This window comes from Curcuma longa, chromosome 1 (genome assembly GCF_044706935.1).
Source record: "Curcuma longa cultivar G26 ecotype Majalengka, Jawa Barat chromosome 1, ITB_CL_G26_1.1, whole genome shotgun sequence".
Lineage (NCBI taxonomy): Eukaryota > Viridiplantae > Streptophyta > Magnoliopsida > Zingiberales > Zingiberaceae > Curcuma > Curcuma longa.
The window spans coordinates 3713104-3731144 of NC_133861.1; the positions used below are offsets into that span (position 1 = coordinate 3713104).

Consider the following 18041-nt stretch of genomic DNA (forward strand, 5'->3'; position numbering starts at 1 on the left):
GAGATTTGACCTAATGTTGTGGTGAAGTTGAAGTGGAAAGGGATTTTTTTTAACTCACAATTTTTCAACCGCTTAAACCATCTCCATTATTCTTTTTCCACATTAAAGGGTAATTCATTTACGTAAATTGTGAAAAACTTTAATCCATATTTTTCAACCGCTTAAATAATCTCCATCCGGGTGGATTGAATGGATCACCCTAAGAACCTATCAAAAAATAAAAAAAATAAAAAAATTAAAATTTTTAAATTTGAGTTATGAATTAGACGGACCAATCTATAAATCGGTTTCTACTTTAATTTTGAGTTTTAAATTTTTTCTTTTTAACTAATGGACCAATTCAAGCCTACTATGGATAGATCCGTTTGGTCTCACAACTTGTATAAACGGCTCCATATAGGTCCATTTGTATTGATAAAATTTTAATTTAATTAATTTAAATTATTTAATAGAAAGGGTCACTCGAATTAAATTCAAATTGATGATTTAGTATAAAAATTAAACATAGATTTATTTTAATGTTTAAAAATAATACAGATTTATTTATTTATCGAGGGTATTAAGATTTATATATTAAAAATTTTATTAAATTTCAACCGAGCTCTAATTTTTTTTTATCAAGTTTATCATTTATCTAATACATCAAATTTATTTTATTTTGATATATCATGAATTATTTAAAATTATAAATTACTATATTTTTATATTTATATTAAAATTTCAAAAAAATAAATTTATAATTAAATTTTATACAAATTACTAAATAAGTATATTTTTATGAATTTTGTTTTAAAAACCAATTTGCTAGTTTAATTTATTATTTTTTTTACAGTAAAGTAAAAATAAATGAGTTTTATAACATTCTGATTGGTCCTATTTTCCCCTATAAAAAGTAATCATTTGAGCTAGTGTTGAACAGGGGACGTGAGATGTGGATCGAATGGTTATGCTCTCACGAGGAGTCACGTTTCCCTGAAAGTACGAACAGGGGCGGGACCAGTTAACAGTTTGGGATTATCTGTTCTTATAGAGGCAGGAAACATTTAGAGTGAACGAAATTTGGCCCGTCGCTTCAGTGCTTCGGTGAGTCTGACACCATCACAACAATTTCACGACGACAATTTCGTGAAATAGTGTCCAAAGTTAACAGGCGATCACACTTGTCACTGATAAAGGGGGAGGCGCCTTCTCCGGTGCAGAGTGTCCATGTGTTGAAGTAATCGTCCAAGGAACGCTCTCATCAAACAAAAGTTGTTTGTCATAATATATTTTTATCGTAAATTTATGATAAAAATCTGCATCATTTAATTTAAAAATTAAAATTAAATCTAAATCATAAATTGAATCGATGATTTTAAGATTTAAAATTTAAAATTTAAAATTTAAAATTTAAAATTTAAAAATTTAACGATTGATTATTAATTTTTTAATTATTAATTTTAAAATTGAACGGTCTAAATTTCTATAATACATTTATGACAAAGTCTATTACGAGCAGGATCCCTGCTCATATAAATACACAGCTCGCCTGAACTGGCACAAACCTGCCCCCACAACCCTCCCTTGCGCTCCGCCGTCGAGGAAGCCTAATCCTTGCCCTCGCTTACATTCCCTACGCATTCTTCCTCTTCTTCCTTTGCTGCGTTCTTCAATTCTCTCCCTCGATCCCCAGTGCGGATGGCGTTATACCAGATCGCTTCACGATTCAGTTTTTCAGCCAATTGCGATCTATTTCGGACAAAGTATTCCAGGCTTTCAGTTGGTATGGGAGTAAGACGTTCGGTGAGCTTGAGGTCGAGGGTTTCTGTTGATTCGAGGAGGATAGAGTCTTTGGTGAGCAATGCCAGTGTTGGGGGCGCTGCCGAGGTGGGGACCGTGGTCATCGAGGGGCCGGAGTTGGCTCCCTTTCATGTACTCGCTGGCAGACCGTTGCCGCTTGGTGCTACGGCTTGCGATGGAGGTGTCAATTTTGCTATTTATTCTAGCTGCGCAACGGCGGCAGTATTGTGCCTTTTCACGATCTCCGATCTGAAAACTGTAAGCTCTGTCTCTATGCTTTGGGTCCGACCTGATTGATTTATTATGCAATGGCCGTATGCAGCTTATTTTCTTCTCTGCCTTTGCAGAACAGAGTAACGGAGGAGGTTGTCCTTGACCCCTTGGTCAACAAGACTGGGGATGTTTGGCATGTTTTTCTTCAAGGGGAATTTGAAAACATGGTGTATGGGTACAAGTTTGATGGGAAGCGTTCTCCTGAAAACGGTCATTACTTTGATTTTTCCCGGATTCTGTTGGATCCTTATGCTAAGGTTTGTTTCACCATAAAACTCTAGATATATGCTTTTAGAATTTGGCGCTTTTTGTACTTTTCCTATAGATTGATGTTCTGCTCATCTTATATTCGCTGATATGTCTCAGTTTAACTTCCTGATTTATTTAGGCAGTGATAAGCAGAGAAGAATATGGAATCCCAGGACCTGGAGGTGATTGTTGGCCCCAGATGACAGGAATGATACCAGTTTTTAAGAATGAAGTACGTGTAAATGTAAACTAGTAAAGTTTCTTTTCAAACATTAAAACCTAGGCAAATTGATGTCTCCAGCATAATGCAACTTCTGGATGAAGCCTCTCCATTGAGGTACAGGTATCATAGCAAAAACAACATATAATTTTTCATGAAGAATGAAGGCTTCCTTTGGTAGCATGTTCACAAGATTGTTCCACTGAGATCTAGGAGGTTGTACATTTCAATAAACCATCTTCTAAGAACGAGAGGTTCCCCTCTCTTTGCCTCATCTTGGTTGGAGCCTTCGTCACTCTAGCCAGTTCTTGTTCTAGTCAAAGTGATGGCTTCCAAAGCAGAAAATCACTAAGATACTTGTCTCTTTGTTTAATTTATTGATTCTTCTTAGTAGTTGGTGCTTTATCAGCTTGGATTATAAAATTTACCTAATACACTTATTTGATCAAATTAATTGCTTTTAGCTTAAAGTTGTTTTTGGACTCAAAATATGCTTCCTATAACACAAAATCCTACTTGGTTGATACGAAAATGCTTTATTTCCTAGTATTGAGCTTCATTTGATATTTTTTCTTTCTTTAGTTTGATTGGGAGGGAGATATGCCTCTTCAATACCCTCAAAAGGATCTTATAATATATGAAATGCATCTGCGTGGCTTTACAATGCATGACTCTAGTGAGATAGATTCTCGTGGGACATACTTAGGTGCAATAAGGAAGCTGGATTATTTGAAGGTACAGATATATTCTTTGGGTTTAAAATTTTACATAATGTTTGTACTTTTCTTTTCCATTTCAAGTTTTAAGTGCCAGCTTCTTGTGTAATGGTTTTTAGGACAAGAGAGTTTATTTACACATATCAGGTCATAGTTCAGATGGTTCCTAGTTCACATCAAGTTGGAAGCAAAATTCTCTACTATTAGTTATGGCATTGTGAGGTTTTCTTACCATTACAATTAAGAATCAGCAATTTCAGACAAGAATCTGGACTTAAACAGATGGAAATCTTTTTTGCTCGGGGAAAGACAAATCTTTCACCACATTGGTATTAATAAGTACAAAGAGCATGGTTTTCACCTTTTGAACATTTTGTGCCTTAGTTTCTATCTTGGGACTATCCATAGCATTGTTTCTATGATACCTTGAAGATAAATTGCTTAATACCTGATTAAAACTGTATAAAGACATAGTACTCAACAGTAAGATGTAAGGACAACATATTCTTGCATGTTCTGAAACATTAGAAGATAAATATGTAGTTTCAGATGTGCATAACAAGCATCAATTTGTCTATTATCTCCTGTATTTGTACCATAATTAGTGAAATATTATCCTCCTTTCTGAAAAAGGAATTTCAATATTGGCAAACTGGTCTCAAAGTTTATTTTTATTTGCAATTTCCCCCATGTAGCAATGTTTTCAAAGTCTTGCCTATATTTTAACAAATCCTGATTAGTTTACTTCCCATATTTTGTAAGATCCTTGTCAAGTTGTGGGCATCTTGAAAATATTGAATCTTTATGGGGAAATTTGGCAATAGTGAAATTTTTGGGGTTCTAAAAATTATTTTTTCTCAATCCACTATGTCTGGAAGAAATTTTTTCACAATTTATACACTAGTATCACTGATACACCTATAATAATGAGGCTCATTTGTGATAAACTGTGATATTTTTATAAAGCATCTGAGATCTAAAATCTTGTATGTTTAAACATCTACAAGATTAGAAAGATTACTTTGGTTGCTTATCATAGCAATAGATTGAATTACCTTTGCATTTTTGCTAATTATTTTAGTACTATTAATATCTACCAAATAATTTCACTCCAATTTCCATCAATAAATCTCTAGGATTGTCTTGAATAATGAAATCGAACATTTATTATATATATATAGAGAGGGGAAATTTTGTTGAAACTTTCGTTGTCGATCCAATTATCTCCAATTGGATAGCGAGTGTTTTCTACATTGGACCTAGTAATTAGTCGATGCACCCCTTTGGGATTAGTTACCACACTTGTTTGGATTTAGTCGTCAGTGACTTACTATTGCTCGTCATTGAGAGACCCTTCTGGGATATTGACATTTCCTTTCGAGTGAATAGTAAGGTCAAGGTAAGGGTTGACCTTTTATCTTTTAGATATAATTGTCCCACCTAGGTGGTGCTTACGTTTTATTAGTAATTATGACTTTTGACTTTAAATAGGAGCACTCTAAATTTTAAGTTTACTTTTGACGTATGGGAATTTTGAGAGGGGAGAGGAGGAGAAGAACTCAAGAGGAGTATGCTACTTGAGATTTGAGTGAGTTGAGAGTGAAGTTTGGGGTTTACATTATAGGCATAAAAGACTACTTCACAAGGGGTGAAGTGGTATTATTAATGGGATGTGACTTTTGTAGTTTTCCCCTTTGTTGTTTAGTCTACATAGTGTGTTTGACACTATGCCATCCAGATGTGTGCATGCACGATGTTGGTTTCGTGTCTATTCCTAGCAAAGGACAAGGGTATTTTATGTTCACTTATTGTTCATTATTTAGTACTCTTGCACCACGCGACGAGCATGATAGCTATTTGGTCATTCTACTACAAACAATTTTTCCCTTTTGCTTATTTAATTGAGATTAAACTAATTCCCAATCAAATCTAACCCATAATAATTTGGTGTCATTTGTAACTCAATTTTGGGATTTGAGAAATCCTAATTTCCTAGCTAATTTTAACTATAAATCCTCTAAACACCTCTTATCAACAAGAGTTAATATTCATGCATATTGAGTTAGAATTCGTGCATCACGTAACATGCTCATCTTTTGGTCAAGTCATATCAACCCTTTATTACTCGAATAGTTTTGAACATTAATTTTTCATTCGAAATTGGCTTATGATAGTCTACTTGTTGGTTTATGATAATCCACTTGTGAAATAATTTGTCCATATCCTTATCCTATTAATGGATAACGGAAACCAATTTCCAACAAAGAGGACTATATGCTATTTCATGATGAATTATTTCACTTAAGAGTCATGATGTTTTCCAACTTGTTTTGGTTAGCTGATCACTGAATTCATACAGGAACTAGGAATCAACTGTATAGAACTAATGCCATGTCAGGAGTTCAATGAGCTGGAATATTTCAGCCACAATTCCGTTCTTGGTGAGAACAAGTATGTCAATTGACAACAGCTAGTTTGTGAATTTATTCTTTCTACTAAAACATCTAACCTGACAACATTTTCCATTTCCCTGCTCTGATGCAGGTTATTTTTTGTCTGATAATATATTACAAACTTGATCAAAATTGCCTTCTAAACAGGACTATAGAGCAATAATGATACTCTGTTATTAATCTTCATGTCTGGTTTAATAAGATTGTTTCTCACAGAATGAATCTTAGATCAGATTTATACCAATTTTCTCAATTAGCAAACCCCTTATCTGATTTCTTGCTGTTGAACTCAGAGTTGTTCTATTCTTGCAGTTTTTCTTCTAAACAGCCTACTTAGCATATTATTGGCTTCAATTGTATATTTTCTTTTCTGATTCACTACTTTCCTTTTTACAAATTAAGTCTAGACAACTTGGACTTGATCTTATCTTCTGTCTTTTCATTATAGAAATTATTCTTGTTGAAATTGATTTTCCTCTTGTTGTTCTCAGGTTGAACTTCTGGGGTTACTCTACAATAAATTACTTTTCACCTATGATAAGATACTCATCAGTTGGTGCAAGTAACTGTGGCCTTGATGCAATAAATGAATTTAAGACTCTTGTTAGGGAAGCTCATAAGCGAGGAATTGAGGTAACCAGGAGTTTGCACCCATTTTGTTTAGTCCTGCTAGTTCCAATGTTCATCCCTTATGGAACTTATTTTAGGTACTATTGGATGTGGTTTTCAATCATACAGCGGAAGGGAATGAGAATGGTCCTATATTTTCATTTAGGGGCATTGACAACAGCACATATTATATGCTTGCTCCAAAGGTTAGCTTCCCTTTTAGTGTGCAACTCCTTCCTGTCAGAACTTGTAGAACATGCTCAAGGAATGCTTTTCTTTTATTCACACATTCGCTGTGCTCAAGGACAGTATTCTAAATCACCAGTTACATATGATCTTGTTTAATTCCTCCTTTTTTTGGACAGGGAGAGTTTTACAACTATTCAGGTTGTGGCAATACCTTCAACTGTAATCATCCAGTGGTTCGTCAATTTATAGTCGATTGTTTAAGGTAGACTTTTTGGTTTATTTCGTGTCTAACTTTGGACCTTTTATTATGTATTGAGCTTTCTTTTAATGGCCATCAGAAAACATGAACTAGGCTAAATCTTATGGGAAAGTCCATATAAAGTTGTCATTTTTGGTGTAATTCCTTAGCATTCTCCAGGAAATTTCTTAATCTAATTTTCTTTCAACAGCATTTCCTGCACAGCACAGTTAATGGCCTTTTTATTTTTGAAAAAAAATCCTACAACAACTTTATTATCTATAGTATTTGCTGAGGGATGTAATTCCAGTCCATTATTCATATGATGATATCTAACTGAAACATAGAAAGTTCCATTTCCTCTTTAATCAAATAACTTTGTGTTTTTTCTTTAAACACTGTTATTCATATAGAACTTCCTTTAGTGTAGGAAACCACCCTTGTAATCTTGTGGCCTTGTGTATAGAACAATATGTTTGGATAAGAAAACTGATCTTAATTTGATGATACCTTATTGGAAGACATTGGATCATTCAGTTGCTCTACTAGTCAAAATTTTGTATATAAGCTGATTAAATGCTAACCCATGTAAATTTGGAGTTTGTAAGTTCTCTTCTTTCTTGTTCATTTCTCATAAAAAAAGAAATTGCATTATTTTGTTCCACCTTCTCCTGCAGCCTGAAATTCAGATTTTCTGTTGTAGATATTGGGCTACAGAAATGCATGTTGATGGATTTCGGTTTGATCTTGCATCAATTATGACCAGAGGTTGCAGGTTGGCTTTTTCACTCTGCTTTTCCACCCTGTTTTACATATCTTCTCATGTATTCAAACTTTCTTTTAAAGCCTATGTGATCCGGTGAATGTTTTTGGAAATCCAATAGAAGGTGATACACTGACAACTGGAGCTCCCCTTAATAGTCCTTCACTCATTGAAATGATCAGCAATGATCCAATTCTATCCAAAGTCAAGGTAACCAGTGAATTTTCTTGTAGAAAAATCTTAAATTTAAGTGTTATTGCAGTCAGATGATGTAAATGTGCGAGCATGTTCAAATTTAATGGGCCATCAGCCTACAAAATTACTTCATCATTTTAAAGATTCAAAAGGACTATCTTTTATTATTTTTCTTGCACTTTATGTTTTAGATTGATAGTTATTCTTTTCTAGCTAAGTATAACTTGTTGTCATGTGTTGTCTTACTATTTTTCTCTCCACTTGTCTTTCAAATAGTTAATTGCCGAAGCATGGGATGCTGGTGGTCTTTATCAAGTTGGTTGCTTTCCACATTTTGGTATTTGGTCTGAGTGGAATGGGAAGGTTAGAACTTTATCACATGCTTCACTAGAGTTTCTAAATTTGTGATTCTTTTTCAAACTTGGTGCAACATTGTAACAGGATCATATTTTTCACTATTAGACAATTTGCATCATGATGGGAGCTAATTGCTAGAGTAAATATTTGACAATGTGTAAAAATTGGTAGGCAAGTTATCAAAGAAGTAATGTTATTCTAATAAAGTGTTTCATAAAATAAATGGTTAAATATTTCTTTATTACATCGGTTAAAGTGGTTAAAGTATAAAATGTATCGGTTTAAAAGGTGATTGCCTAGGTGATTTTGGTATCACTTTTCCTAGTTGTTGGGTGATCCATAATTGGTGGCTCTTTTAAAAAAGCAACCTAGGTAAATTGCCTCAATGACTCAAACTGTCTAGGTGACCTCAGCAGGTGACCTTGGTGGTTTGGACCAGCCTTAGAGATCTGCCTAGGCAACCATAGTGGCCTAAGCGGTTTGCCTAGGTTGTCAAAGCGAGTCTAAGGAAAAAAAGAGAGTTTTTTAAGTTGTTAATTCGTTTGAGATTATAAAATAACTCTAACTTTCCTTATTAGACTACATGATACCCCTTATTCGTATGACCATTCCACCCCACACGACTTTTGCCACCTCTCAATTTTCACTAGATGTCGGTATCTTGCAATTTTTGCGATAATTTTTTTTTCTTTCTCTTCCATAAGTGTGTTCTCCCTCCTCTATTATATCTTTCTCTCTCTCTCTCTTTAATTTAATATCAACCAAGGTTTAAAATATCGAGCCGTGCCGGAGTTTCGGTTCCGGACCGGAACGATACAGTTTCGGTACCGTATCGTACTGTGCCGGTATAGTTTCGGTATTTTTAAAATATAAAAAATATTAATTAAAATAAAAAATTTAATCTAAATATTAAAAATTAAAAAATAATTTTTTTTGATAATTTATAGATTTTAATAAAGCCTATTTAAATTATCTCGAATTATAACTTTGAACTATAGCTAGGAGTTGATTATTAAACCTTAATTAAAACCTAAGTTAAAAAAAAAAGAAAAAGTCGCGCGCCACGCGATCGGTGCGCCCGCGCGGAGCATCGCCGGGCACCGGCGGCGTCGCCGGCCCCGGGCGGGGCCTCCGGCGGCTTCGCCGGCCCCGGGCGACGCCTCCGGAGGCGTTCGCCGGCCGGAACTCGTGTGTCGGCGCTGTGCCGGTGCCGGTACCGCGGCGGAACGAATTTTTTCGTGCGTATCGAACGATACGACACGAGATTTTAATCCTTGATATCAACATTGATTTTTTATTGCAATGTGAAATATACAATATTTTATGTTTAGTGCTTATTATCAATTAAAAGATTTTTTATTGATTAAGAATACAATTGTTGTCTATATAAATCCATATTAGTTATGTTTAATTACTATACTTCTCTTCAATATTTTAATATTATTTTAATGTTGACAAGTCCTCTACTTGATACTAGGCATTGGTCCAATCGTCTACCTCTTGGAACTACTTTAATACCTTGATAAAATACTAACAATGGAACGATTTTAATGCTTGACTAGATTGTTGTATAGTGGTACTGACATGTGCCAAAATGGAATAGTTTTGTGAATTTGGTGCTACATGGGGGAGGGGAAAAAGGAAGACACAAGGGAAGTAGACAAGAAATAAATAAAATTACATTTCTTGTCCACCAACCTCAATTCATGATTTCTCATAGAAGATATGTTGATGCTGATGTATTGGGGAGGGGGGTTTGGGTGAATAGCTTGTGGATTTGCAAATGAAAATTTGTCTTCTCTTGCACTTGCGAAAGGACAAATAAAACTTCTTAGTATTCATTAGTGTCTATGGGTGTTTGTTTGTGTTTGAATATACACACTGCTAAAATAGAATAAAATAATGAGCAATGCTAAGAGAGGATTATGTGGTTTGGACCTCAAATCCCTCCATGATCTTTTGATCCGTTAGGTGGATTATGCTTGCAATCCCACTATAAAACTCATTTTCTCCTGGAGTTTCTCTTACTTTAGGTCCTTAGTTCTTTAGGTGGATCAAGCTTGCTTTACTCTATATGTTATCCTTTTTGGGGTCACATACAGAGCCTTCTTTTTTCCATGCTCTCAAAATTGTAGAAACTTCAATTCCTCCATGTTGCTCGTTCTAGAGTCCACCTTGCTAGTATTTTCCTTCAAATATCTCATATTCTTTGTCGATCACCTTTAAGCCATCAAGTCAAACCAAACTAACTTGGTTGCACTAAGTCAACTATCATAACTCGATCACGTCGAGTCACAAATTTCATGTGCAACTTATCAGGTCCTAACAAACTCAATGGATACTTATCAGTGGCACAAATATTCCTAACTTACTAGCACAAATGCACCTAACTTAAATGATTACTTGGGGCACGATTGCACCTCATCCATTTTCGCACGTTAGAAGTTTCTCTGTTCTTGCTACCTCTCATGGCCTATGATTGTATGAAATAGAGCATCTGATTTCATGCCACCATGACAACCTATTTTGTGTTGAGATCACCTTGACTTAGACTTTGTCCTTTTATTTAGCAAGATTGAACAATATTTAGAAGACCAACTATTATTGAAAGTTGTCTATTTTTATTACTTAAAATCCTTATACAGGGTTTTGCTTATATTTAAGCTAAAGCTACCTATTCTTTTATAAATGAATAAAAAAGCATAATCTTTTGTAAATCTCTTTACTATTCTAAGTAGGCCAAACTAGTATGCAAGGTTGTTAGGATTGATATCCTACCTAGAAATAGGAAGTTCGTACAGTTCTGATCGTAGGATTGAAGCATAAGATAGGATGATCCTACAGTTTAATAAGAATATTTTAGAACTATATTTGATATTTATAATTTATTGGTTTTCAATAAATAGTATTAATATGAATATCTAAAATATTATCATTCTACTTTAAAAAAATAAACATAAAATATATGAAGAGATTATACAATTGTTAGTGCTTCATCTTTATATAAGTAGCAACTTTTAAAAATTTTGATGATTTTATATTATTGAAACCTTCTCAAATGATACAACATGAAAAATTATTTGTTATAATAAATCTCAATCCTTCTAAATATATTTTGTTTGGACCAACATCCTATACAAGTAGGCGTATGGATCATGAAATCCTAGCCCAATTCAAGTAGGATCTGGATCGTTCTGTTCAGATTGAATCAGCAAATTGTGAGATCCTAGGTTCTGCATTGCAATTTTAACTGCCATGAGTACAGACATTAGCATTTGCTGAATGCTGCACATTTTATTTACTGTGGACTAGAGTTGAATTCCTAGGGGTGCTTCAATTCTAACTTTGGTGTAGTTCACAGATGAATTTTTTATAACAAGTATATGTTTGATTTGCCTGACCAAACATTTTAAGCAATTTTCAACATTACTAAATATTCAGAGCATGCTGCAAGCTACGGAAAAGGAGATGCTGATACTAGAATAATTACATAAGATGAACTTTTTATCAAACATGTGACTGCATAGACATTTTGACTGTTAGTGATGGCTTAAATTTCATGTAAATAACTTTTTATTGAATATTTGACTGTATAGGCATTTTGAATGTTAAACATTGTCTAAAACCTGATGTCATTTTGCATGATACAAGAAAGAAGTATAGTTCTGAGCCCACACCAAATGTGCTACAGAGTTAAAATGGCAACACCTTGTAGGATGCACCATGTCACATCATCAGCGATCTTGATAGGGAAGTGTGGAGGAAGGTCTGGCAAGGCCTTCCATCTTACATTTGTTAAGAAGGATGAACAAGCAACATATTCAGCAAACAACATCAAAGTGGCCGTGGCAATCCAAACTTCTTTTGCCTACATTTTTCTTAGTTCTCTACTTCCTGTTTCTTCTTCCTCTTCTTCCCCTTTATTGCACCACATTTGCATAGTTGACATAATCACCAGTATCTTGTCAGCATAGGTTGATTCTTTTATACATTCTGATCATGGATCGAAAGTAACTTTAAAACTTGACGTTAGCATATTGTATTATGAGAAATGAGCTATAAAATTGGGAATTTGTTCATAGGAAGTCGTAGAATGGGAATGAGCACATGGTTCTTGTTTGCATGCTTCAATGTTGAATTTTGATGTATTTCTTTTTCCAGTGATGGATATTGACATCTATTCTCATGCAATTTATTAGTATCGTGACGTAGTCAGGCAATTCATCAAAGGTACAGATGGATTTTCTGGAGCTTTTGCACAATGCCTTTGTGGAAGTCCCGATTTATACCAGGTACTTGTATGAATCTATGTGTATAATCTTCTTTTCTCTAGCAGTTATCAATAGCATTTTCTGATTAATATGATCAGATGAACTTCCACCACTTTCATTCCCAAATCTCTATTTACTTATGGCAGTATCTCTTTTATTGTTTTAGTTTTATGCAACTTTTTTTTGATTTGATAGAACACTAGAGGCAGAATGAACTCAGGTGTTTACAAAAATTTCTTCTTTAAGTAATATTTTTTAAAATTACAGCTTTCACAAGGTTTCTTAAGCTTATCTAATTCGAATAACAAAATATTAAGTCTGAACTCATTGTTTGCTGTTGTTTTGAACAGGAAGGGGGGAGAAAACCTTTTCATAGTATCAATTTCATATGTGCACATGATGGATTTACATTGGCTGATCTGGTGACGTATAATAAGAAGTATAATATGCTAAATGGTGAAGACAACAGAGATGGGGAGAATCATAACCATAGCTGGAATTGTGGAGAGGTGAATTTGTTTTTATATTATTATTATGCTTTGTGTAATTTTATGGAAGATTAATATTTCCTACACCAAGCAATCTTTTTGACTATTGGTTTCTTTTTCCATGTCTTCATATTCTATATGCTGCTCTAACTGCTTTAAAATGTGTGCAAAACTTCTACTCAAGATAAAGAAAAGTTTATAGTTTACCAAATCTACAAAATACTAAAAGCTATATGCAATTGATTGTTCTTCAGTACCAATTAGGCATTTCTACATCAGCTTGAGGGAAATACTATATTGCTGAAGAAGAGGGAAATATTATAGCTTGTCATGTGTATTTATGGATACCAACCAACAACCAACAACCAAACCTTATCCCATTAGGTGGTGTCGGTTATATGGATCCTTCTACACCATTGGACTCTATCTCCTACAATATCATCATCTATATTTAAATAAATTTTATCTTGTTTTATTGTTGCTAATCATGTCTTTTTTGGTCTTCCTCTTCCTTGTTTGATTGGCGTATTTATCATAGTTTCACATCGCCTAATTGGAATATTTATTGGTTGTTTAAGTATAGGTTCATACCATTTTAAACATGTCTCTTGGAGTTTTCCCTTAATAGATGCAATTCTGACTTTCTTTCTAATACTCTCATTTCTTATTTTATCTATCCTCGTATGACCATACACCCATTTTAGCATCTTCATCTCTGCAATTTTTACCTTCTATTTATGTGCTAGAGTCATATCTCAACATTCAGCACCATATAACATAGCAGGTCTAATCACCATTTTATAGAACTTTCTTTTAAGTTTTAAAGGTACTTTATGATCACATAAAACACTCTATGCTCTCCTCTAATTCAACCATCTTGCTCATATTTTATATAAGATATTTCTCTCAATCCCTCTATCGTCTTGCCAAAATGATCATAAACAGTTAAAGCTCTTAATTTGAGATAATTCATTATTTCTTATCTTAACAATTGTCTCATCACGTCTAATATTATTAAACTTAAATTCCATATATTCTGTCTTTACTCTACTAAGTCTAAAACCTTTCACTTCTAATGTTTCCTGCTAAGATTCTAGTTTAACATTATTCCTTTATGTGTCTCATCTATAAAAACAATATCATCTGCAAACAACATGCACCACGGTACTGTATCTTGAATGTGTCTAGTGAGTTCGTTTATAATTAGTGTAAAAAGATAGAGATTTAGAGTTGATCCTTGATGTAACTCTATTTTTATTGGAAATGCTTCAGTTAATCCACTTAAAGTCTTCATTCTGGTTGTTACATCCTTATATATATCCTTAATTAGTTCAATATATGTTACGATAACACCTCTTTTTTCTAGAATTCTCCATATAATTTCTTTTAGAATTCTATCATAAGTTTTTTTTAAGTCAATGAATACCATATAAAGATCTTGCTTTTTCTCCCAATATTTTTCAATTAGTTGTCTGAGAAGATGTATAACTTCTATAGTCGATCTTCCAGGTATGAACCTAAATTGATTTTCGATCACCGTGGTCTCCTTATTTAATTTCCTTTCTATTACTCTTTTCCAAAATTTCATGGTATGACTCATTAGTTTAATACCTTTATAATTTGTGCAATTTTGTATGTTTCTCTTATTCTTATATAAGAGAACTAGAGTACTTATCATCTATTGATCAGATATTTTTTTGTTTTCAATATTATATTAAATAATTTTGTAAGTCATTCAATACCTTATTTCCTATATACTTTCATATTTTTATCGGAATATCATTAGTCTAACGACTTTCTTATTTTGCATCACATTTAAAGCTTGTTCTACTTCTGAAGAGATTGAATTCTATAATAAAAATTTAAGTTTTTATATTCATTTGACCTACTTAAATTATCTAAGTTATCTAATAAAAATTGATGAAAAGGCTTCTTCCACCACTCTTTTATTTCTCCATCATTTATTATTACCTTATTGCATTCATCTTTAATACATCTTATTTGGATAAGATTTTTTGTCATATGTATTTATGGATATCAAGGATATATCACAATTTAATAATTTTGGTAGTACTAATGTATTTATATGGATTACACCATTACCACTTGTGCACTAGTAAATTGCTTCATTGTTTGTCGTTTAAGATTTAGTATTAGTAACCACATCAGTAATTTGCTAAATGCTATTAGATATACTATTCCTTTCAATTCTTTGAAGCAAAATTTAATTTTTAATATTCTGAAGACTAGTTCTTTTATTGGCAGTCACCAAATATTAAACTTGGAAATGAAATTGTGTCTTGAAAATGAACTTATCTCATTTTTAATTAACTGGTTTAGAAGAGAAATTAAAGTGAATCGTACATAAATATATTGTGTAAATGAATTTGCAAATTTTGATAAGTTGTTTCATTTCCTGAAGTTAATTTGTAGACATAAAGTCAATTATAAAGTGGCACAGGGATCAAAAATCCAAGGGAGTAGTTTTTAACAGTTTGTTTACAATTAGTTATGACTTGATAAAATAAAATAAGCTACTAATAAAATTATATAAATAACTGAAATATTATTTAGAAAATATTATTTTATTTGATGGCATAAGGTGTACTACATCAACTTGTTTAATTGAAGACTGAGAACAATTATTTTGAATGTATGATTATACCCTCTTGCTTCTATGCAACTCTTATTGTTCACTATAGTTAAAAATTCTAGCCTTGCATTTTGCAGGAGGGTGAGTTTGTAAGTATAAGTGTTAGAAGACTAAGGAAAAGGCAAATGCGGAATTTCTTTCTATCCCTTATGATCTCTCAAGTAAGTATTGGTTTTGGTAAATTTAATTTAATTTAATTCAATTGATGGTTTCAAGCAATGCAAAAGTGTTTATATACGGTGTATGGTAAAGAAAATATTTTTTAAAAAAAAACTCTTCCATATCTTTCATTAAATTCTTCTTTCACTTTCACTTCAGATTGTGTTAGCATTCAAAGTTTTTCATCAGCCTCTCCTTGATTGTGTTTGGAAAAATGCAGACATACTAAGGACAAAATTCTTGTTATCCTGCATGAGGGTGAACAATTTGCCTTAGGGCATAAGTGTCCTTGTTGTATTTGTCACTCTTTCTTCCTTTTAACTTTTGTTTTATTATTGTGATAAATTATTTGATTGGGATTTTTCACCAAAATCCTTTCATCTAATTGTGATGGCTGGTCTTTTCAAGAACAAATGCCTGAGCTTGAAGATCATAACATAAGTCCTCTTTGATTTCCTAAAGCTCACCTCCCAAAGAATATCTTTGTTGATAAAAGACAATCACCTGGCAAACACTAATACAATATTATTAAGGAATTAAGGCCTAGATTCGTCAAAAACACTAAATTCAAGTTAGATTTAACCATTAACCATAGCTACTGGTAGGCTAACTTTTTTCCTTAGTTATTTTACTAAAATCATTCACACTGTTTTGGATAGAGATATGGTTTATCTGCACGAAAACAGTGGTACCAAAGGTTAAACAAAGTTATATTGATTTAATGTAGTTCTTTTCTGGTATTTTTTTTGTTGGATGAAATCATATGGTCTTGAGAGATGGCGCGCAGAGGATCTTAGTATTTCATGGATTTCAAAATGTTCACAAACCATTTTATGTTACTTTAGTAAACTTACCTAGTTTTTCAGCCAGGTCTTTCTTTGACATTGCAATGTGGATCACCCTTCTCGTAAGCTGTGACTGAAATTTCTGTTGCTGCAGGGAACTCCAATGATTTGTATGGGCGACGAGTATGGTCACACAAAAGGAGGCAACAACAACACGTATTGCCACGACAATTACGTAAGCATTCATCATCATCCACTCAGTTCATATTGATTTCGCATAGCTGATTGCACGAGCTGAACAAACTGCAGCTTAACTACTTTCATTGGGATAGAAAGGAGGAATCCTCAGATTTCTACCGTTTCTGCTGCTTAATGATCAAGTTTCGTCAGTAAGTACATCAACATCATCTACCTACAAATCTTATCTGCGATGTGCCACCAAATCTGATGTGTTTCCAACCAAACTTCAGTGAATGTGAATCGTTTGGTCTGGATGAATTTCCCACAGCAAAACGACTCCAGTGGCATGGCCACCATCCTGGGATGCCTGATTGGTCTAAAACCAGTAGATTCGTTGCCTTCTCTATGGTACCTACCTCATCCTTTTACAATGTATCAAAATATAACCTTTATGATCACTGCAACAGCCTAAGACTGCCTCCACTCTTGTTTGATATGATCAGACTGATGAAATGAAGGGAGAGATCTATGTGGCCTTCAACACGAGCCATCTTCCGGTAACAGTAAGTCTACCCATCCGACCAGGCTTCCGGTGGGAACCTCTGGTGGACACGGGTAAGTTTTCGCCATATGACTTCCTCTCAGATGATCTACCAGACAGAGCCATCGCCGTCAAACAGTTCGCCCACTTCTTGGATTCGAACAAATATCCAATGCTTAGATATTCCTCTGTAGTGTTGTTGCTCCGACCTGATGCTTGACTATGGTTCAACATAGTAGTGGTCCATGAAGGCTGGAATCATCGTTCATGTACATAGTCGTCTTCCTGCTTGATAGAAGATTACGTAGGTGTCATATGCATGTTCTTGGGACAACAAATTAATGCCGAAATCTAGAAAAAATGCTGCAATTTTACACAATTATATCCGTATTTTGTAAGTATGTGCCGCCAACTTTACACCCAGCCTATTTCATCTGACATATGTGTATAAATATTCCTGTTTTTATTTTTTTCAAAATTCTATATATACATACATATATAGGTGGCTTTTATATATAAAAAACGACGACTTAAAAAAAACGATAAGGTACTTCATTCAAGTACAAAAAAAAACGATCATTTTTATATATGCTTTTTTAAAAAAAAGATAAAAAAGACACGCATATAATTAAAATCATTAAAAAGTGATTTAAAAAAAAATCATTAAAAGGAATTTATTTCCTTTTTATATGTCATTGGGAGTATCCTTTTTAATTTTTTTAATCAAAATAACATTCTACTCCCAGTACCCTACGATATGATAATGTACTTCTAAATTTGATCGATTTAAAGTATTTAATCCTAAATCAGTTGGATTTGAATTGACTGCTTGTTTCAGGGAAAATTAAATTGAAATGTGGAATTTAGGTAATTTCGATCATGCTTCTTCGAATTCTCTCTAATTATGCTCACTTGCCCGTCGC

At 33.5% G+C, this 18041-nt stretch overlaps 1 protein-coding gene across 1 annotated transcript; it reads left to right on the forward strand.

The window, feature by feature from the left end:
• The first annotated feature begins 1553 nt into the window (after positions 1-1553).
• Positions 1554-17532, forward strand: LOC141831015 (isoamylase 1, chloroplastic). The gene is made up of 18 exons (XM_074718470.1): positions 1554-2037; positions 2127-2309; positions 2441-2533; positions 3104-3256; positions 5597-5688; positions 6182-6323; positions 6398-6505; positions 6665-6750; positions 7430-7501; positions 7573-7699; positions 7961-8047; positions 12241-12333; positions 12663-12821; positions 15531-15614; positions 16552-16632; positions 16707-16786; positions 16868-16985; positions 17081-17532. The coding sequence occupies exons 1-18, from the start codon at positions 1678-1680 to the stop codon at positions 17336-17338; spliced, it is 2376 nt and encodes a 791-aa protein (XP_074574571.1). The 5' UTR covers positions 1554-1677; the 3' UTR covers positions 17339-17532.
• Positions 17533-18041: the final 509 nt, after the last annotated feature.